The sequence below is a fragment of the Silurus aristotelis genome (assembly GCF_946808225.1).
Source record: "Silurus aristotelis genome assembly, chromosome: 28".
Classification (NCBI taxonomy): domain Eukaryota; kingdom Metazoa; phylum Chordata; class Actinopteri; order Siluriformes; family Siluridae; genus Silurus; species Silurus aristotelis.
In genome coordinates this window covers 3,311,301-3,333,499 of record NC_139601.1, presented here as the reverse complement: position 1 = coordinate 3,333,499, position 22,199 = coordinate 3,311,301, and the positions used below count along the sequence as shown (strand labels likewise).

At 39.3% G+C, this 22,199-nt stretch overlaps 2 protein-coding genes across 2 annotated transcripts in view; one reads left to right on the top strand and one right to left on the bottom strand.

The window, feature by feature from the left end:
• The window catches only part of cadpsa (Ca2+-dependent activator protein for secretion a), a 117,079-nt gene extending 109,762 nt beyond the window's left edge, over nucleotides 1-7,317 (bottom strand). Inside the window, exons 1-2 of the mRNA XM_083534739.1 lie at nucleotides 5,447-7,317; nucleotides 2,223-2,322 (exon numbers count right to left, since the gene is read on the bottom strand). The gene's annotated coding sequence lies outside the window, so the exon portion shown is untranslated. The remainder of the gene's footprint in view (nucleotides 1-2,222; nucleotides 2,323-5,446) is intronic.
• nampt2 (nicotinamide phosphoribosyltransferase 2) lies at nucleotides 4,528-18,376 on the top strand. Its single transcript, XM_083534762.1, has 11 exons — nucleotides 4,528-4,721; nucleotides 7,324-7,459; nucleotides 9,490-9,593; nucleotides 9,688-9,816; nucleotides 11,641-11,799; nucleotides 12,994-13,124; nucleotides 13,831-14,056; nucleotides 14,429-14,548; nucleotides 14,863-15,003; nucleotides 15,107-15,232; nucleotides 16,241-18,376. Exons 1-11 carry the CDS (start codon nucleotides 4,674-4,676, stop codon nucleotides 16,412-16,414), a joined length of 1,494 nt encoding a protein of 497 aa, XP_083390888.1. The 5' UTR covers nucleotides 4,528-4,673; the 3' UTR covers nucleotides 16,415-18,376.
• Nucleotides 18,377-22,199: the final 3,823 nt, after the last annotated feature.

Here is a 22,199-nt window from a genome sequence, read left to right as displayed (position 1 = left end):
AGGTGAGCATAAATTTCTTTTTGAGACTGGTTTCTTTTTGAGACTGGAATTTATTTTTTTTATTCTGTAAAGTGGCTTTGCAACAATGTCCATTTCTATACAAATGAAACTGAATTGAATAAAGAAGCCTTCTGTGTTTTTCCCTGATAAAGGGTTTACATAGGTTAGAGTGAAAGATCTTAAGTGGCCTGCTGCAGAGCTCTGACCTCAACCTTTTTAAACACCTTTGGGATGAATGTGAATGTCGACTGCACCCCAGGCCTCCTCACCTCACCTACCTGACTTTACTAACACACATGTGGCTGAATGAAACTCCACAAAATCTAGTGAAACATCTTCCAAGAAGAATGGAGGTTACTATAACAGCAAATGAGGACTACATTTGGAATGAGATGTTCAAAAAAAGCACATACCAATCTTTTGGTCAGGTGTCTACAAACGTTCATGCATACAGCGTACATACACACGCATCCCTATCTAGGGGAAATTTAGAGTGTCAACAACCTATTAATCATCTACCATCGTGTTTTAGAAGAAGGAGGAAGAAAACCATAAATGCCTGGAGGCTCACAAAATCACAAGACAAAATAGAGCCAGAATCACTGCAGCTATTAGGAGGCGCATCACACTTGGGGCACCACAAGTGTACAGTAATTAAATTGAGTTAGCTCCGAGGTTGGGACCTTTGGAGTAGAACATTAAAGGATCTTGTTCAAGGGTCGAGAAGTTGTAGTCTGGTGATCCTGCGGTCTGAATTTACAATCGTTCCCCGACTAGAGAGTTAGCCCTTTAAAATGCACTGGATTCTTGCCAAAGCAATAGTGAAAGACGTTTGAGAGACGGCGTTACGTTTCATAATCTACGATTCTGAAAGCGATTTGCTGACGATACTTTTTTTTCACCTCTGTTGAAAAGGTTCCTGTTTCTCAAGACCTTTTGCGCAAAATTCCATTTATTGTTTTTTAAAAAACGTCGTTTAATAAGCATCAGACAGACATTCCTCTTACAAAGAAATCACCATACTTATCTAAGAAGGTCATCAATAATTAAAGACTGTAATATGAAACTAAGGAATTATCCTCTAGGTCAGGGGGTCCCCAAACTTTTTTCTGTGAGGGTCACATGAATTTCCTTTTTTTAAAGTGAGATTTTTTATGATTTGAAATGTATTTATTATGCCTCCAAATGCTAATTAGTTTATTATTTGGTTATGGACCACACAGACAAGAGATATATGGCCTATTAAAAGAGCATTATTACTATTATAAAAATTCTTTTTCATAGATATTGCTATTGAAATAAAAAAAAAAAACATTTATGTTTACTTTATGTTAAATGTACTATTCTGTTGGTTGGTGCAGTGAATCTAACAAATAATTAGGCTAGGTTAATAACTAAAGGGAATTTTAGTGTGAGAGCCAGCTTTTATTATCAAATACAGATATGATATGAGTAAAAAAATATATTTAATATTACATTTTCAAAATATACGTCTAGCATTGTTTAGATGGTCATTATGCCATAGACTGGGGACCCCTGCTATAGTGGATCATTCAGAGTTACTTTTGGTTCATTTTTATTTAATCCTATGCAGCAGTAGGCCATGGAGAAAAGGAACAGTATATTAAGCAATAGATAGATGCATAGCAAAAAGGAAAAAGGCAAACCAGCATGCCCACAATTGAAAGTGAAAGAATGCTGAGTACAAACTAATTCCTCTGAGAAATAAATCACCATACAGTCCTGGACTCTGGACTTCCGTGTCACATGTTTGCGACTGCCTACAAAAAGTAAACTGCTTTAATTAACCTTTGAAGCGTCTCCTTGTCACATAGATCTTTAAATAAGCGACGTTTGTTTAACGCTCATCTTATCTTTCTTGTTCTTTGCTCCTATTTTACGTAACATACGTTCTTCAGGAGGATCTCGAAAATGCAACAAGTCAAGGCCCAGAACAAAAGCGAAAGAATGTTAGTCAATGCTTCTAGTGGTGCGTGAATATTCCTAAAAGTAGCTTACGCAAGCACATTTTTGGCTCTGTACGGAAAAAGTTTGAGAGGTTAACAAATAATAAATTCCTCTCCAATTACATATCATTCGTCTACATTTTTGCACCAAAACTGATGTGTCTTGATTCCAATCAAAAAGTCACATTGACAAGATTTATTTGCTGGACACTCCGAGAATCTCCCTAGCGAATGATTTACCTCATTTTCACTCACCTCGAAGCTTTCACCGGTCCCTCATGGGATAGGGTAATCCAAAAAGACACCACATCCGTCGAACTTTGGCGCAGAAGATAAAGATGATTCAAGAACATTCCTGTAAAAAAATAAATAGATGGTTTTCACAGCAAAAGTGCAATCGAGGTGAACTAGAGCTACTTTTATACTTACTCCAGAGCACAGCAGGATGCAACCTGATTAATCGTGTCATGAGGTCCATCTGTCTGAAAGTTGCTTGTTAAGATGCAAGGAGGATTTTGGACAGAGGGTTCATTATTGGAGAGTAGGGAGTTTATTTACAACGACCCTCAGTGAGCTGATTTAGAACCAGTGGTGGACGAAGTATGTACTTGAGTTAAAGTAGACATTCACTCTAAAATAAGACTCCAGTAAAAGTGTCCCTTTAAACCTTCACTTGAGTAAAAGTACAAAAGTGTTTGCCTTCAAATGTACTTAAGTATTAAAAGTACTATAATTTATTATAGCTGTAATGTTCCTGTTATCATTTTTGTCACAAGTCTCTTTGCTCAATCACCTCAGTTTATGTAAAAGGACTCAACAATCTATGAATGTATCAAACACTGATTGATCGCGAATAAAATGATCATGTGACCAAAACCTTCTTTTCAACTTCTTTAAAAAAATCGTGCAAATAAGGGTGTTGTGGTAAGGCAGAGTCACGAGTTTCTTCTATCATTTTTTCCTCCCTAAATGTTCTGCCTACTGTTGAACTGACATCTGAATATCCGCTCGTAAATAAAAAGGAACGACTAATTTCGCAAAGTGTAGTTGAGAAAAGTACGATATCTGAAATGTAGTGAAGTTACAGTAAAAGTCTCCACAAATGGAAACACTTCAGTACAGTACAGATGTGTGAAAAGGCTTCTTAAGTACAGTAATGAATTACATCTACCACCACTGGTTAATACTTGCTATTACCATCCTGCCACAAAGTCAGACATGATCATATCTACATATCTGATCATATCTGGGTAAGTGGCAGCTCACTGGTTAAAGTGTTGGACATTGAGTTTAAATCCTAGCACCATTAAGCTGCCACTGCTGAGCCCTTGAGAAAGACCCTCAAATGCTCAGTTTTATGAATTAGATCATTGTAAGTTTCTGGATAAGGACACCTGCAAAATACATTACAGAGGGGCATAAGGGCAGGGCAGCAGTGCTTGGACCCCTTATTACATTATCAAACACACTTAATGTCTGAAAAATCAGACATCAGACATCATTCACCAATTAACTATTTGTAACACCATTACAGCACAGTGACAAGTCATGGTCAGAGTGAACGATGCTTATTGAAAATCTGAATAATTGTTTATTTAAACATTAGGTATCAAACCTATATAAGTGGATCTCCTCTATCTGTTCGAAACTGGAAAAATACGTAACTATAGCATACAGGTATTAATATAATATACGGAAAATATATTTTATGTTTTTAGGTTCCTTGCACCATTTTTTTGTATTTTAAATACACTGTATATATATCGAATATTTCATTTATATATATTTATATATGACGCCGCTTCTTAGCTTTTGACCTTTTCGCATTATTATGTGTTTTGATCATGTAGTAAAAATCAGTAGATTTTAAGCATCAGTAAACACTTTTAAAGGTGTGATTTGTTAAGAGTAATAAATGTGTCAGAAGAATCGCTGGATAGGGTTTGAAGTGGTTTTTGTGTGAGAGGGTCATGACGAAGAAAGGCCTTGATCATGAGCCAATCAGATGTGATCAATCAGATGATCAGATGTAATGAATGGTTATTACTTTAAAAATAAAAAAGAGTGTCCCAGCTGTCACATGGAATGCAGAAGTGTTTTGTGGTACTTCTATTAGACCTGCCTGACAAATTGCTTCTGCTTCTAGACTTTGCTCTTCAGTGTGTCACTTTTGATATTAACTGGCCAGGACAAAATAGATCAGGTAAACATATTTACCCAAAATAAACAAATACTAAATCTTCTCAAAACGGTGGCCAGGAGGCCTTCGCTCCCAATAGCAGAGTCCACAGTTTCGCTCTTGTTTTCACAGAAAATGAAACTGTACACAATCCTTGCAGCGCCTCTGTGCGTCACTCCCACCGAAAATCTGCTGTTCGACTCCCACAAGCCACGCCCACTTCTGTTTATTGCGCAAGCCTAAACACAAGGCAGGCTTGGTTTAATCTGGGTAGGCCACGCCCCCTTCCATTATATCCACTCAGAGTGCATGGAGGTACGTGTGGCCTGTGACCACGCCCCCTTGCGCAGGGTTTACGTGTGGCTCCGCCTCCAGTGAGTCCTCATATCATTCAACGTGCGTATTCTCCACACGCACACACACAGCGAGGAAACGTGTGTATCTGCGTTTTTATTTTCCCCAAGTGTTATTTCATTTTAGTTTTTTTATTCAATCTATTAGAATTTTGTTATACTAAATATACAGACATGGCAGCTCCAGAGTATAATTTTTTACTCGCGACGGATTCATACAAGGTAAACTTGGCTATAAATGTGCTTTATTTTTTATATATTTGGTTTGTAAAGAAATTCAATTTGCATAATATATTATTGATGGAATGTTTTGTTTTTATATTCGGCTGCTTTCTCCGTAATGTTTGTTGTTAGCTAGACAGCTAAGCTAAATGTTTTTACCCTGTCTGCCCTTGCTTGTCATTTTTCATGGTCGTATCTTTGATCCAAGGACATTTCTTTTATTAAATAAATACGGATATAAACATGTGATGACGCGTGTCAGACTGGAAAAAACCCACATTTTCCTTCTAGTATTACTCCTTTCTCGGCTGCCAGGCTGCGAGCTGCTTTCTTTTTTAAATGGCCCGCTTTAGCCTTTAGCTTCTCCTGGCGCACAAAAATAATGCGAGTTTATGCAGGGTTTTACGGTACGCAAATAAATAAATAAATAACACCTAGCGCGTGATGGTGGTCTGATTTAAAATATAAATAATAAAAAAGTAAATTTTTACACATGTTCCTCTAATAAGTGCTTTTTCTCCCATGACAGTGCAGTTTGTTATGCTATGCTAATGCACAGTTTTCAGTTCTATGTGCATTAGACGAGTGGTGTATATACGCGTATATACGCGCACTGGGAATTTCTACATGTGAATGCTTGTGAAGTTAATAATATTTTTACAGCTAATTTTTACTCGTACTAATAATTGTAATAGTCGTGTTTAATTCTGAGTCTTTATACTGACCCTAGTGCGTTTGAGCAGCTTTTCTTTCCGGAAAGTTCGAAAAACAAACGAAGAAACGAAACCGAAATTGCATTTGCCAATCTCCGGCCGCCATTTTGTCTGCGTTCCAAATCGCGCGCTGGAGCGCTAGGTTTTACGCCGACATAGTGCGTTACCGTGGTTACCTCAGGGCATGTACTGTTCACGCGCGGGGTAGGGTGTAAGTGCGGAGAGTGCGGTTTGACACGCGACCCTTTATATATCTGCTGGAATTAAGTTTCAGGCATATTAGTTATGAAAATAATGAAATAAAATAATAGATCAATGCATTTATTATAATAGATATCTGGAAAATATTTTTTTATATCCTTACAGATTTTCTGAATTTGTGTCAATTAAATATAATTTGTTTTATAATGGAGTTAATGGAGTAATTAAACAGAAATTTAGCAAATTTTGTGAGATAATGTAACAAATTAATTGGAAAGAACTACATATTTTTCTCACTGAACCTGTAGAATATATGCGCAAAAAATGTTGTGATCTGATTTTAGGTCATATGACATGTCAAAATCCCTAATTCCTCCCTGTCCGGTGCATATTAGGTTAAAAACAAGAAAGAAAGCAAAATAAAACCCACACAAACTCCACATTGGTGTTTCTCCGTCCTGCTCGCGCTGGAACCATGTCAGGAGGGTCGGCTGTAATCGGAGGATGTGAGGCGACCCCCATCTTTAATCACTTTCAAATGGCAAAGGATGTTTCCTTTCAAATCCGAAAGCATCAGAGGCTAGAATGTCAGCTACACACACATATACACACACACACCCATATACACACACTCCTTTACACACCCACTCGCATATACACACACGCCCATAGACACATACTCATTTACACACCCACTCACATATCCACATACTTATATACACACATACTAACTCACAGTCACTCTTATTTACTCACACACACACACACACACACACACAGGTCATGCTATTCTGATACTACAGTAACGTCTGATTTACACTGTAATCCTGATAATAAACAGTGTAGAATCGTGTTCACGTATTTGGAAGGAGTCTCCAGTCTCATCACTTTGTGCCGTTTTCTCCACAAGAACATATTAAAGGCAAGGGAACGGGAGGCCGATGAGGGATGAAGCGTTCGGTCCCATGGACGATGAAGCGATTTGTCTCACGGACGTTTTATAGCGTAACACGTACCCGTAAACAGATCAAAAGTACATCCACCGCTCTGTCACTTAGTGTGTTGTAACGCTCCGTACGTAAAGCCGGTTTATGTCGTATCTTTATTTTCTTCCAACATCCAATCAAATCTAGATGTTTCTATGACGTCAGATTGTTATATCGCACCGTAAACACTCCTCAACCCCCCCCCCCCCCCTTCCCTTTTAACATCATTATATAACTGTTTCGAAAGAGCTCGACTTTGACCTCGCCACAAGCTTTGCTTTCTTTTCTCTTTTTTTGTGATATGAAGGCACAGGCTGTTTTTATTCCGAGCACCGACTTTTACTGGAATTAACGATAATAATAAGAATAACATTCCATGGGTCTGACTTTTTTTTTCTCGTAAATTCTTCATCCACTCACTCGAGCTCGTCGAAGCTCGTTGCTTTTGATTGGTGCTCACGTGACCCAGTGTGTTTCATTCGTGTACAGTACATACTCTAGGAGTTGCCTGGAATTTGTATTATGAATGATTATTATTCTAATTATGGTTATTCTCTTATTTGGGGACTTATAAGATCACATTTAGTCTCAGTCGTTGTCTCAGGTTTCAAATGAAATTGATGTGGGGAGTGGAATAAAACACGATCGGATTGGGCTGTTATTAGATGGTTGAAACTGTGCTTTTTGTTTCCTGTTTGGCAGATCACACACTACAAGCAGTATCCTCCAGACCTCAGCAAAGTCTATTCTTACTTCGAGTGCCGGCGCAAGATAGGAGCCCAGTTCAACGAAGTGGTGTTTTTCGGCCTGCAGTACCTTCTGAAGAAATATCTCGCAGGTGTTTATATTTATGCTTACATTTACGCAACTCTGGACGACGCTCTTACGCAACCGAGCAGTCGAGGGAGAATTGAATGCTTTGCTCAAAGGCCCAGCAGCGGCGCTCGGATTTCAACTCACGACCTTCCGATTGAAAGTCTTAACATCTTATCAATTAAACTGCAACTTGCCTATCTTCAGCACGCTGTTTATGTTCTTTATGTTCTTTATGTTCTCACGACTCAGCAAACAGACCATGACCCAACCATGAGATTCATATGTGCTTTTTTTTTGGAAATCCCACTCCCATTTATTTTAAAAAGCTTTAGTATTATGGGATGATGTTCCACTAGATTTTGTGGAAATTCATTCAACCACAAGGGTGTTAGTAAAGTTAGTATTGATGGAGGTGAGGTGAGGAGGTCTGGGGTGCACTCAGTGTTAACATTCATCATGTTCCATAGGGTTGAGATCAGAGCTCTATAGCAGGCCAATCAAGATCTTCCACTCCAACCCGTGTAAAGCAGATCTTCATGGAGCTGGCTTTGTGCACAGAAGCAGGTTTTGTGGAGAAGAACCACATACCATACGGCTTGCAAAAGTCGGTTGTCCCAATACTTTTGTCCCTCTGTCATGGATGCATTATTAATACAGGAAATAAAAATTTATTATATATATTATTTTTTTTGTTTATTTATTAGTATTAAAGAGAATAAAGTGCAAATAATAAATAATAAACAAACACTGCAAATCAGAACGGAAGCAATTATTAGTCGTTAAATAGTAATTATACATTTATTTTATTTTATTTTTTATTAGAGTATGAAATAAAGAAGTCTAAAAAAATTTAATATAATTAAGATTTATATTGAAATGGATCAGACTTTGTTTTTGAATTACTTTTATTAAAGCAATATTGAAAAAAAAAATTCCATAAAGTGAAGTATGTTAAATATATCAAGGAAAAATATTAAGCAAAAGGATTCCTTCTTGAGGGTTTTTTTTTAATGACTACTTGGTATGAATGCTTTGTGTGTAGACTGTGGGCTGATCCTTATGTTTATCCTGTTAAATACAGGCTGAAATAATGTGAATTATCACAGACATCACAGGTTAAACTCCATTAACCTTGTTGTCATTGCTTTTGTATAGTACAGCAAGCTCACGTAATTCACGTGGCTCTGCCTCTGGATCATCTCCAGACAGGAACCTTGACTGAACCACCGGGTCAAACGGCCTTTTTTTTTTGGCATAAAACAGGCCTGTACGTGTCCCCGGTTAACACGCATCTTAAATGTAACCGAATCTCTCGGCCAGTATGAAAACAAAATCGCACAACGCCCCGTTTCATCATTAGTCGTGTTTGCATAAGGCACGCTCTTCACAGCAGCGTTTCGTAATGGGTCGCTCAAAGTGGATTTGTGAAAGGGACGAAGTTCAAGCTGGCGATTTTTCTGCAATTTAGGAGCACGGCGGGTCACACGGGCCGTCATGCGCAACTCCTCAGCGACGGGGTGGTAATGAATTCCAGGGGAAAGAGGAGTATTAGCGCTCCTTCCTCACTTACTCTACAGCAGTTGCCTGGTTTTTATCTGTCTGTGGTGCATCAATTTTCTTTTTTGAAATGAAATGGCACCAGAAAGCCACTCTGCCATCCTGAACACGAAAAATGTCCTGATTGCTACAAGTAAAGACTCAGTCTATGAATATATTTCTCCGTTTCACTCTATAAAAACGACTGTATGCATTACGATACGATTCAGTTTGATTTGTGTGCCACTTTTAACAATGGACATCGTCTCAAAGCAGCTTTGTAGATTATAAAGTTTAGAGCCTGTAAGTTTATCCCTAAAGAGAGTGATTACAAGAGGACAAAGCACATTGTCCCAAGAGATTAAAAGGTTCTAAAAGTAGATTATTTAATCCCAATCAGGTTCAAGAATTTGAAACGCGTGCTCGGGCATGTTTACAGTCTTCAACGGGATTTTTCTGATGCACGCGATGTAAATCGAGTATCTGTAACCGAGTGCATCGTAACCTGTTCCCCAGGATGCGTGGTCACAGAGGAGAAGATCCAGGAAGCTAAAGTCTTCTACCAGATGCACTTCAAGCAGGCGGTGTTTGACGAGGAGGGCTGGAGGAAACTGCTGGAGGTAGGATTGAATCCGATTGAATTGAATTTCGAAGTTTTCGGTTCTCAGAGGTCCGTTGCGCTAAACGCCGTTTTTCCTTGTGTGCGCGCGCCAGAGATACGACGGCCGCCTTCCGATCCGCATCAAAGCTGTTCCCGAGGGGAAGATCATTCCCAGGGGAAACGTCCTGTTCACTGTCGAGAACACAGACCCAGACTTCTACTGGCTCACCAATTACATAGAGGTACGAGAATAACATTTAAACTGATCGTGGTACATAAATGTATAGTATTTCATTTAATCCAGATCACTTTAAACATGTATAGGAATTCAAACCTAAAAGTGTAGATGGTAAAAATTTGGGGGTTTTTTTTGTATTTGAATAATTGACACTGTAATAATGTTATCAACTAATGAAATGTTCAAATTAACATTTGTATTTTTAATATTGTTTGAAAGGCCACTAAAGGATAAAACCAAAGAGGAACCCGAATTGGTCATTAGTAGTCTGTATAAAAGGAGACACACACAAATAATTAAGTCTGGAGTGTGTTTTGAGCTGTAGAGATCCTCCCACTAAACGGTTAACGCTCTGGGTGTGTTATAAACGCAGCCCTGCTGTGCCTTTGCCCAAGTCAGTGACTCTGGCTCTTTTCATTTCCAGCACATACTCGGTCACTGCGGCGGCTCTGAAACAGCACACAGAGCTTTGATTATAAAGGTTTTCAGGGTCAGCAAGGTTAAACTCATGACCTGGTGAACCTCAACAACGAGGTTCTCTGACCTTAGATCCTGCACAGTTCAAAGAATAGCTTTCCTATGTTTTCCAAGTAGTAAAAACCAAGTCACAGACTTCAGTCCTCCATTTGTAGTTGTTTTAGTTGTTTTTGACCCAAAATTCTGTCTTGTCAGGGGATTACAGACTTTTGGTCTGGAAGTAAGTTTAAAGGTCTGTTGGATGATTACTCTGACCTTTATTCAGTATGTAAGTTGAAGGTCTGTCAGATGATTAGTCTGACCTTTGGTCTGTATGTAAGTTTGAAGGTCTGACTTTTGGTCTGTATGTAAGTTTGAAGGTCTGACTTTTGGTCTGTATGTAAGTTTGAAGGTCTGACTTTTGGTCTGTATGTAAGTTTGAAGGTCTGACTTTTGGTCTGTATGTAAGTTTGAAGGTCTGACCTTTGGTCTGTATGTAAGTTTGAAGGTCTGACCTTTGGTCTGTATGTAAGTTTGAAGGTCTGACCTTTGGTCTGTATGTAAGTTTGAAGGTCTGACCTTTGGTCTGTATGTAAGTTTGAAGGTCTGACTTTTGGTCTGTATGTAAGTTTGAAGGTCTGACTTTTGGTCTGTATGTAAGTTTGAAGGTCTGACCTTTGGTCTGTATGTAAGTTTGAAGGTCTGACCTTTGGTCTGTATGTAAGTTTGAAGGTCTGACCTTTGGTCTGTATGTAAGTTTGAAGGTCTGACTTTTGGTCTGTATGTAAGTTTGAAGGTCTGACTTTTGGTCTGTATGTAAGTTTGAAGGTCTGACTTTTGGTCTGTATGTAAGTCTGAAGGTCTGACCTTTGGTATGTACCTGGGGTTTGAAGTTCTGACTTTTGGACTGTATCTGAAGTTTGAAGTTCTGACTTTTGGACTGTATCTAAGTCTGACGGTCTGATTGATTGATTACTCTGACCTTTATTCAGTATGTAAGTTTAAAGGTCTGTCAGATGATTAGTCTCATGTTTTCTTTTGTATGTCTGTCATTCAGTCGGTAACCAATGAATTTGTTATCGAGTTGATTTTTCTGTCTTTTGGTTTGAATTTAAATGTCTCTTGATCAGGCGAATGTATGCCGGTCAGTTGCTGGTTCTTCTGGTTGTTTGATCAGTTGTTTGGTCTCTTGATCTCTCTTTCATACATATACAGTCCCAATCCCATACACACTCCGTCTTTCTCTCTCTCTCTCTCTCTCTCTCTCTCTCTCTCTCTCTCTCTCTCTCTCTCTCTCTCTCTCTCTCTCTCTCTCTCTCTCTCTCTCTCTCCATTTTGACTCATGCGCCATGTGCGCTTTTTGTCCCCTCAGACCATGCTGGTCCAAATGTGGTACCCCATCACCGTGGCAACCATCTCCCGGGAGTTCAAAAAGATCCTCGCCAAGCATCTGAAGGCCACGTCGGGAAGTTTGGAGGGGCTGGAGTTCAAACTGCACGACTTCGGCTACAGAGGCGTCTCCTCTCAGGAGGTACTAGTTCGGTCGCACGCACTAATAACCACCTCGTTCAACCGAGTCGATCTGATATGCTTCGGGGGCAAATCCAGATATTTGCAGCAGTCGCAATTAACAAATGAGCGAGTTTTATGGTCTGGCGCAGTGCATGGTGCAGTGGATTTATGAACACACTTGCTTAGATGTGTGACTTTATAGCCAGAATCTATTAATCATCAGACTATAGAATGGCATGGGTAAGAAGGCGAGTTAATATATAGCCACTTCTGAGCAGAGTGCACTTTGATTGTAGATATAAAGGTGTCTCAGATAGGATCATTTATACATTCGAGGTGTATTTTTGACAGCTCAGAGCTCAGTATTTGCTGAACAGGAACACAGATGGCAGTCATAACTGTACACAACTGGGTTGAGTATTAAAGGGAGGTCACTGGAGGATATAGACAGGGAAAGTGTCTGCGTCTGAAAGGTCAGCAGACATCTGGCTGAGGTGATAAGCGCAGCGCCGGGTGTGTCCGCGGGCGTCTGGGAGTTCAGATGTACACTGATCTGCCCATTCTAAAGGAGAGCTGTTTTTAAAGCTCGGGTCAGATTGAGACAGATGTGAGATGTGAGGAGAAATGAAAAGCCAGTTTGCAACCCAGCCATCAGCCTGTCATTTGGCAGAGGTTATGATGTTGCAGAACGATGATAAACAGACAATCCATAATTTATAGATAGATAGATAGATAGATAGATAGATAGATAGATAGATAGATAGATAGATAGATAGATAGATAGATAGATAGATAGATAGATAGAGGGGGAAATCTCAGACTCAGACTGTGAAGTATCACATTGAATAAATCAAGGGAACGGCTGAAGTGGATTTTGTATGGACACGGGTTGTTGTTGTGTTGTTTTTGTTTTTTTGAGAGGGCAAGACTCCGATCTTTATTTAGCATCAAATACAAATTTTAATCCTGAGCAACAGCCTTGTGTGCTTCTTCTGGCAAACAACAGCTGCTCTTCTTAGATGATGAGTAATACTCATGGGAAAACGTCTTTAAATAGGCAGAACTGCATTGATTTGTAATATTGTACTTTAATATCATTGGAATATTGGAATTTATTATCGGCGTAATATTTTGCATGCTCATTAAATTAGTATTCGGGTACACACACGTGGTTCATGGTGTTTTCTTTTTTATCTCTTTCACACACACACAGTCGGCAGCGCTGGGCGGAGCCGCACACCTGGTGAACTTTTCCAGTACGGACACGGTGGCAGGAGTCCTCATGGCTCAGCATTACTACAGCTGCCCCATGGCTGGGTTTTCTATACCGGCTGCTGAGCACAGGTGAGACACACTGAGACATCTCTCTCTTCCCGAGAGTTCAACACAGGACCCGATTTATTATGATGAGCATAACAGGAACGTTTATTTTTAAAATTTCTCTGATTTCCTCCGTGACGTTCTTGCCCTCTCTTTCTTTTTTCTACTTATTTGTCTGAAGCAACAAGGAGAAAACCATCTACCACTGAAGCTCACAATCACTCATTCACAACCGTTTGCACAATGTCAAATGGCAGATTTATTAGAGAGTCACTTTGTTTTCTTCAAGCTCATCCTTGGTCATGTGATCGAATCTAACCACAGACAAAGACAAGCTAATCTCGCAGTGAAGCTGGAGGCTAATTAGGAGTTATATGTGATGTTTAATTAATATTTAAACATAATTTATATTTATTTATCAACAACCACAGAGTGCTTAAATCAGACTCCGGGTGTTTTAATTATTCTAAAAAAAAGCATTTAAAAAATGTATAAAAAAAAAAAAAAAAGAAATAAATAAATCTGTATTTATCTGTAAAAAAAAAAAAATTATCTGTAAAAAATAACATTTAAAAAATTATATTTTTATCCATTTGTTTATGTAACATTTATTCAAAGCATCATTTAATAACCTGTCTCAATTATTTAATAATTGTGTGTGTGTGTGTGTGTGTGTGTGTGTGTGTGTGTGTGTGTGTGTGTGTGTGTGTGTGTGTGTGTGTGTTTCCAGTACTATCATCTCCTGGGGCCGGAGCAGAGAGAAGGAGGCGTATGAGTACCTGCTGGACCAGTTCCCGTCAGGCCCCGTAGCGGTGGTCAGCGACAGCTACGACATCTTCAAGGCCTGTAAGCACATCTGGGGAGATAAGTTGAAGGAGAGAGTAATGGAACGCAGCGAAGACTCCAGCCTCGTCATCCGGCCTGATTCAGGAGACCCCACAGAGACACTGCTGGAGGTGGGTCATGTCCTGACTGCAGGGGGATCCTGTAATGATTCAAAGTCAGAGTGAAGTACAAGTGAAGGTCATAAATAGAGACGGTATGAAAGATATGAACACTTTGTAAGGAGGAAGGGAAGCACTGAAGGGACTGAACTTGGGAAAGACTTGAAGGAAATAAGAAAACAAACGTCTGAAGGAAGGAAGAAAAGAGGACTGAGGAATAGAAATATGAACTGTAGATAGTAGGGACAGAAAGTAGGATGGAAAGAGAGGAATATGGAAAAGAAACAAAGGAAAGAAAAGTTTTTTTTGGTGTGTGATATGGGTAAAAAAAAAAGGTAAGCCCCATATCTCTCTCTCACTCTCTCTCTCTTTCTCTCTCTGCAGGTGATAAAGATTTTAGAGGAGTGTTTTAGCTGTTCTCTGAACTCTATGGGCTATAAAGTGCTTCCATCATACGTGCGCATCATCCAAGGCGACGGGATCGATCTCTGCTCAGTCGAGACGGTAAAGTAGCAACCGTCATTCTGCGACAGTGGTGTTCTAGTGACAAGAATATAACAATATTTTACTAATTCACATTATATCAGAAACCTATTTTTTGTCAAATCAAGATTGTAAGAAATACAGATTTGTATGTACAGTATATGTGAATTGGAAATTCCAGTTGAATATGAAAAACTCGTGTTGCCGTGGCTGCCTTTTCATTCTGGATTCTGGTTGGATGTTGCGTTTTATGACCTTTAACCTTTCAGGCTGACTTTAAACCATGTCTGGGTGACTTGGCCTGACACTAAAGTGTCCTGTGTTATCGTTCCCAGATCCTGAAGAAGCTCAGCGACGAGGGCTGGAGCGCCGAGAACGTCTTCTTCGGCTGTGGAAGCGCCCTGCTGCAGAAGATCAACAGAGACACACTGAACTGCGCCTTTAAATGCAGCTACGTGGAGAATAGTGGGAAAGGGGTAAGTTTCCACCCTCCAATTTAAATGCTTCTCTATATGAGTAATGTCCTACATAAGTCTTAGGTGTAAATTTGTGTGTGTGTGTGTGTGTGTGTGTGTGTAGATGGACGTGTATAAACAGCCAGTAACAGACCCATCTAAGGGATCAAAACGTGGGCGTCTGTCACTGAGGAGAAACTCGGATGGGTTTATAGAGACAGTTGAACGAGGTGCAGGCAAACCTGAGGAGGTGAGTAGAAGAAGATGAAAAGAAAAGTCACATGTGGCTACAAATCAGAGTATATGTTTTGGAGCCTTAAGGATCTGATATTAATACTAAAATCATATCATACATTTTTTATTTTTTTTTCTAGGCTACGACACAATTTTATTTAATTCCCTTTGAAATAAGCTTGATGCCTGTGTAGGGTTGTGAGATTCAGGGGGGTGGGGAGAGCCTTTAGAAATGTTTACACAGGTTTAAACCACCTTTATTTACAGGTTTATAAACATGATAGGGATAAACGTTTGCGCATACCCGAACCTCGCCTGGAGTGCGGGCAGCGTTCCAATCCATTTTAAAGCTGTGCAGTAGGGTTGAGGTCAGCACTCTATAGCAGGCTATTTAAGATCTTTCACTCCAACCCATGTAAAATGGCGCTCCCTTTGTGCTCACGGGCAATGTTTATATACAGTATATGTGTTTAGTGTGTGTGTGTGTGTGTGTGTGTAACAGTACACGTATTAGCACTAAACTTTTTTGGTACAGGGCTCTTCGGGTCGGTGCCCATGTGTACCGAATGCAATCCTTCTTACATGCTGAATATATTTAAAATCCAAGTTCCCTCAGGAACATATTGAGTGGCGGACTGGAAGTTTGTTTCGTCTTCAGCTCGCACTTTGAGCGCAGTGTCACGTTGTTTTTATTATTTTTGTTCTTTTTTAACTTTGTTAAACTTGAAAACATACACAACAATGCCAGGGGTATTAAAAAAAACAAAACAAAGCGCAGTGTGTGTGTGTGTGTAGATATAGATAGATATAGATATATATATATATATGCAATGCTTATAAATGTTACTGATCTTCATATACCAAATATACCAAATCTTTCTGTTGCGTTTTATGCGAATAATTTCTTTATTTTCTGTCACTGCGGTACATGTTTTCACCATCGAATAATAAACGTTTCTTTTCACTTGTGTGTGTGTGTGTGTGTGTGTGTGTGTGTGTGTGTGTGTGTGTGATGATGATGCAGGACATGCTCGTGACCGTGTTTGAGAACGGCACAATACTAAAGGAGTACTCTCTGGACGAGATCCGGAAGAACGCCCAGCTATGGGAGGAGGACCTGAGCCTGGAGCAGCACAACCAGGACCACAGTGGCACGCTGGACATCCACCAGGAACACATCAGAAATGGCTTGCACTAATCACGGCGCCACCCTCTGCCCACCAACGGACCAATCGATCCCATCAAACCCCATTCTTTTCCCACGTGTCATATTCTCTGTACCGTGTTCTCAATTCCCACAATTCCTTTCGTGTCCATACGGCCGGCGCAAAAGTTTATTTTTAACTTTCAAACCGTGTTTTTATCTTTTAGGTTTTTCCTATAAATATACCAAAACGGTCGTTCATACTGACAACGTACTAATGTGGAAAGAACCACATTCGGTGAACATTAGCACTAAATTTTATTTGGGTGCTCGTGAAGTGAAACTACATCCAGTTCATCGTACGGCCATTTAAAATCGAACATTTCATAATCTCTTTCCATCGCTGTCTAATTAACATATTTTCTCTTTTCAGATATTCTCATTATTTCCAAATCGTGCTATTGGTGCTTGTAGACCACACACCTTTAGAGTATTTACCAGCAGGGCTTTCTTTTTCTCTCTCAGATTTTTAGCACGATTCAGTTGAAATTTTTATTCCGATGATAAAAGAAAATGTAAAAGAAATATCAGGCGAATGAATCTTTCCTTTTTATGCAGATTTTAAAACAAATAAGTCAATAAAGCCTATGCACCTATAATAGTGGTGCGGTACGAAATATACGTATGAATGCAGGGGATACGGGAACACGTTCGCATCGTTTTTCCGATTTCTCTCTCTGTCGGCGTTTGGTCAGCGATCATGAGCAGTATGTGCACTATTACAAAACCATATATGCAGGAGGCTCTCTGGGTTTCTCTGTGGCACCCGAATAGATGAAATAGATTGGGGTATAGATGCTGCATGGAAAGCGGCGGTTTTTATAAAGCCACACGTTTAATGACGTGTCTACGAATACGCTTATGCGTTATAATGCGTTTATGCACGTTGTGGATGAAAATGCACAAATTTGTCCATTTCTCAAATTCGCCACGAAAATGCCATTATTTTTTGGTCCAAGTCGCACCAAGCTGCCACTCCTGGGCCCCTGAGCATGGCCCCTCAACCTCATAGGTGCTCAGTTGTATGAATGAGATAAACGTCGCTCTGACGTCCGCCAAATGTGGTGAATGTCCCAGCATTTATTAGCAACACAAATTCTCCAAATGTATGATTAATTTAATACGTGTAAGTAAACAATACGATTTTATACTTATTATAATAGTAAACAGTAATAATTAATTGATTAGGATCCAGAAATCCATGTTTGAACCAATACATAGAAATCAGCCTGTTATAAATTAGTGCATAAGGAACACAGTGCATTTTCATCAATAATGTCTTTATACGTGGTGTATAACGCTTTATGAATGAAGACGCATTATAAAGGTGTGTCATGTCGTTAATCGTAAACGTGGCCTTTCATAGAAAGTGTTGCTGGCCTTTCTTCCTCACACTAAATCAGTAGAACTCAGAATAACGTGTGTGTTTGTGTTTCACCAAGTCCTAAAGCAGAGTGAATTTTGGCAATATGTTGCTCACACTGCCTTAACACTCACTCGGGGGTCTTGGGGTTTTTTTTGTGTTTTTTTTGTTCTTTTCTCTCTCTCTGTTTTTTTTTTTTTTCTTTTGCTTTTGCACTATCAATTTCCCCCACGGGTGACTGCATGGTGCTTTTCATTGTGTCCTCCATCCAGCTCGAGTGTGCATCAAGTGTGTTCCGGTCTGTTTGGTGGGAACGGCACACTTTCCTCGTCGATTCTGAACGTCGGAAATGAAGCAGATATTGACCCTACCTCTTTTTATTTTTTTTGTCACAATAATGCTGTTTGGTAAAATACAAAAATACTAATTACACTAATGTAATGTGTATTATGCTGTAAATATATATATATTTTTTTTTGTTGGAAATTAAAGCAGTTTTTAGCTTTTATCCACTATTTTTCCTGTTGTATGTTTTTACAAATGTAATATTTAGTATGAGGAAAAAAAAAACAATACATGCCTTCACTTTCCAATCGTCGAGCTTCCGTTTATTTATTTGTAGTTTCATTTGCTTGACACCTACAGAATACAAACCCTCAGTGTCAAAGGATAAAGTTTTGGAGTCATAAGCATCTGGAATTATTACTAGAATTAAACCAGTAAACGTGTTATTAGAGGGTTTATACCACTTGTGGGATGCGGGAGTTTAGTGGTTTAGGCATTGTACTTGAAGGTTGTGAGTTCTATGCCCGGCCATGGCCCTTAACAAAACAGCTGCTTAGTTGTATGAATGAGATAAAAGTCGCTCTGGAGGCCATAGATATTAATGTAGTTATGGGTTTATATTAGAGCTGCTGCTATCGGTTATTTTAGTAATCGAATATTCTATCGATCATCGAGTAATCGGATAAGAAGTACTTTTTCTTTATTAATGCAAAATACTAAATGCAAGAAAATAAGACGGGTCTGTTTAAATGAACAAGTAATTTGTTTCCTTCTTAGAAATATTTACATTTGATTGCTGAAATTGCATATAAGAATATCTGAAAACTAAACCTTTTATAATTTAATTGCATCAAAATGTAAATAGAGATTTTTTAGATTACTCAACAAAAAAAATAAGTAAATGCATTGTATGGTATTTCCTTTAAGTTTGAAATGATGCCATACTTTGGCCTGAATCCTATAAAAAGCCTGTTTCTGCCACAAAAAAAATAGTTTACATAATTCTTTTTTTTCTCGCAATTCCAAGTTTATTTGTCTTAAATCTGACTTTTTCGTTCACAACTGCGACTTTATTACTCGTAAACAACATTTCTGGTGCATCCACCTGGCCTGGGGTGCAGGTAGTCTTCCAGTGTATCCCAAAGCTGTGAGGTAGGGTTGGGTTCAGAGCTCTATAGCAGGCCATTCAAGATCTTTTACTCCAGCTAATGTAAATCATATTTTCATGGAGCTGGCTTTAAGGGACACACAGGGCCATGTAGTTTTGCATTTTGTTTTCCCTCAATTATAAAAACCTTCATTTAAAACCTGCATGTTTTGTTTTGTTATCTTTTACACATTTTTTAAATTAGTTTGATGATCAGAAACATTAAAGTGTGACAAACATGCAAAAAATAAATAAAAATCAGGAGGGGGACAAACTTTTTCACACCACTGGGTGTATATACAATATACAGTGAGGAAAATAAGTATTTAAACACCCTGCTATTTTGCAAGTTCTCCCACTTAGAAATCATGGAGGGGTCTGAAATTGTCATCGTAGGTGCATGTCCACTGTGAGAGACATAATCTAAAAAAAAAATCCAGAAATCACAATATATGATTTTTAAACTATTTATTTGTATGATACAGCTGCAAATAAGTATTTGAACACCTGTCTATCAGCTAGAATTCTGACCCTCAAAGACCTGTTAGTCTGCCTTTAAAATGTCCACCTCCACTACATTTATTATCCTAAATTAGATGCACCTGTTTGAGGTCGTTAGCTGCATAAAGACACCTGTCCACCCCATACAATCAGTAAGAATCCAACTACTAACATGGCCAAGACCAAAGAGCTGTCCAAAGACACTAGAGACAAAATTGTACACCTCCACAAGGCTGGAAAGGGCTACGGGGAAATTGGCAAGCAGCTTGGTGAAAAAGGTCCACTGTTGGAGCAATCATTAGAAAATGGAAGAAGCTAAACATGACTGTCAATCTCCCTCGGACTGGGGCTCTATGCAAGATCTCACCTCGTGGGGTCTCAATGATCCTAAGAAAGGTAAGAAATCAGCCCAGAACTACACGGGAGGAGCTGGTCAATGACCTGAAAAGAGCTGGGACCACCGTTTCCAAGGTTACTGTTGGTAATACACTAAGACGTCATGGTTTGAAATCATGCATGGCACGGAAGGTTCCCCTGCTTAAACCAGCACATGTCCAGGCACGTCTTAAGTTTGCCAATGACCATTTGGATGATCCAGAGGAGTCATGGGAGAAAGTCATGTGGTCAGATGAGACCAAAATAGAACTTTTGGGTCATAATTCCACTAAACGTGTTTGGAGAAAGAAGAATGATGAGTACCATCCCAAGAACACCATCCCTACTGTGAAGCATGGGGGTGGTAGCATCATGCTTTGGGGGTGTTTTTGTGCACATGGGACAGGGCGACTGCACTGTATTAAGGAGAGGATGACCGGGGCCATGTATTGTGAGATTTTGGGGAGCAACCTCCTTCCCTCAGTTAGAGCATTGAAGATGGGTCGAGGCTGGGTCTTCCAACATGACAATGACCTGAAGCACACAGCCAGGATAACCAAGGAGTGGCTCTGTAAGAAGCATATCAAGGTTCTGGCATGGCCTAGCCAGTCTCCAGACCTAAACCCAATAGAGAATCTTTGGAGGGAGCTCAAACTCTGTGTTTCTCAGCGACAGGCCAGAAACCTGACTGATCTAGAGAAGATCTGTGTGGAGGAGTGGGCCAAAATCCCTCCTGCAGTGTGTGCAAACCTGGTGAAAAACTTCAGGAAACGTTTGACCTCTGTAATTGCAAACAAAGGCTACTGTACCAAATATTAACATTAACTTTCTCAGGTGTTCAAATACTTATTTGCAGCTGTGCCATACAAATAAATAGTAAAAAATCATACATTGTGATTTCTGGATTTTTTCTTTTTTAGATTATGTCTCTCACAGTGGACATGCACCCACAATGACAATTTCAGACCCCTCCATAATTTCTAAGCGGGAGAACTTGCAAAATAGCAGGGTGTTCAAATACTTATTTTCCTCACTGTATATGGCATTTAGGAAGCTTTATGCACATTTATAGATATGCATGAACTGTGGAGTTCATAAAAAACTTTTGTGAGTGCAAATACACAAACGTATAGAAATAATTGTGAAAAATTCCATAAAGAAAGTCATAGTTAAAAAATATCAGGATACGCACCATTGATGGTTTATAAAAAAAATTATAAAGGATCTATGCAATCCCTATAAATGTGATGCAAGAACCTTTGAAATAAAATATAGCTGTTTTGCAGAGTGAAAAGAGTTTTATACTCCAATCACGAGTCACTGGGTATGTCCTGATCAGCTATAAATAGTGGCACGGCCTTTTCAGCCAGCACGTGGTCCACATATCTGTCATAGCTGGAATGAAATGCTCCTACAGCAAGGCCTCTGGGAATTTCTCTCTGGAAATGGAACATGACAGGACATGGATTGCATCCGACCTTGAGCAGGGTTAGAGGGCCTTACACAGAGTCGGGGGTTCTGTTTAACCACAGCGGAGATTAAAGGCTTCTGGTCAACGTTATCTGACAACGGACAAATTGTGCCCTTCCACTTTCTTTTCCAGCCAAGTTACAAAGGTCCTAAGGATTAACTGATAGGAATCAGGTGTGCTTTGTGTGTAGGAACTGAACCTGCATGGATGTTTTAAACCTCTCATTCTTCTCAATTCAAATGATCTGCCCATTTCTCAAAGACCATGCATGGGGTTAAGTCTTCAGAAGATTGTTTTTTTGGATTTCGACGCAACTTTGCACGAGTTTGCTCGTTTGGCTGTGGGCAAAAATGCAGTTGCACAATTTTTCTCTTAACCCAAATCCAGTCAGTCAGGCAGTGTTGGACATCTGCTTTGTTTTTATTTTCACTCAAGCGGTAAAAGGATTCTTTTAACACCTAATTTGGATTGAGTTTTGGTTGCAAACTTTTGAGCAGAATTTATAACACTTGTCTGGTTATTGTTAGTGAAAAATGACAATTTAATCAAGTCAAAATCTATTGATTTAGGTATTTATTTTATTCATTTTTATTACCCACAAGACCTTAGGCCTTTCTTTAGGCCTTTTCTCACAGTA

Excerpts from the sequence above, each read along its gene's own strand:
- nampt2 (XM_083534762.1), top strand. The coding sequence starts at position 4,674 with ATGGCAGCTCCAGAGTATAATTTTTTACTCGCGACGGATTCATACAAG. Across the intron at positions 9,817-11,640 it reads GGCTCACCAATTACATAGAG|ACCATGCTGGTCCAAATGTG; the intron begins GTACGAGAATAA and ends TTGTCCCCTCAG. Across the intron at positions 14,057-14,428 it reads CCACAGAGACACTGCTGGAG|GTGATAAAGATTTTAGAGGA; the intron begins GTGGGTCATGTC and ends CTCTCTCTGCAG.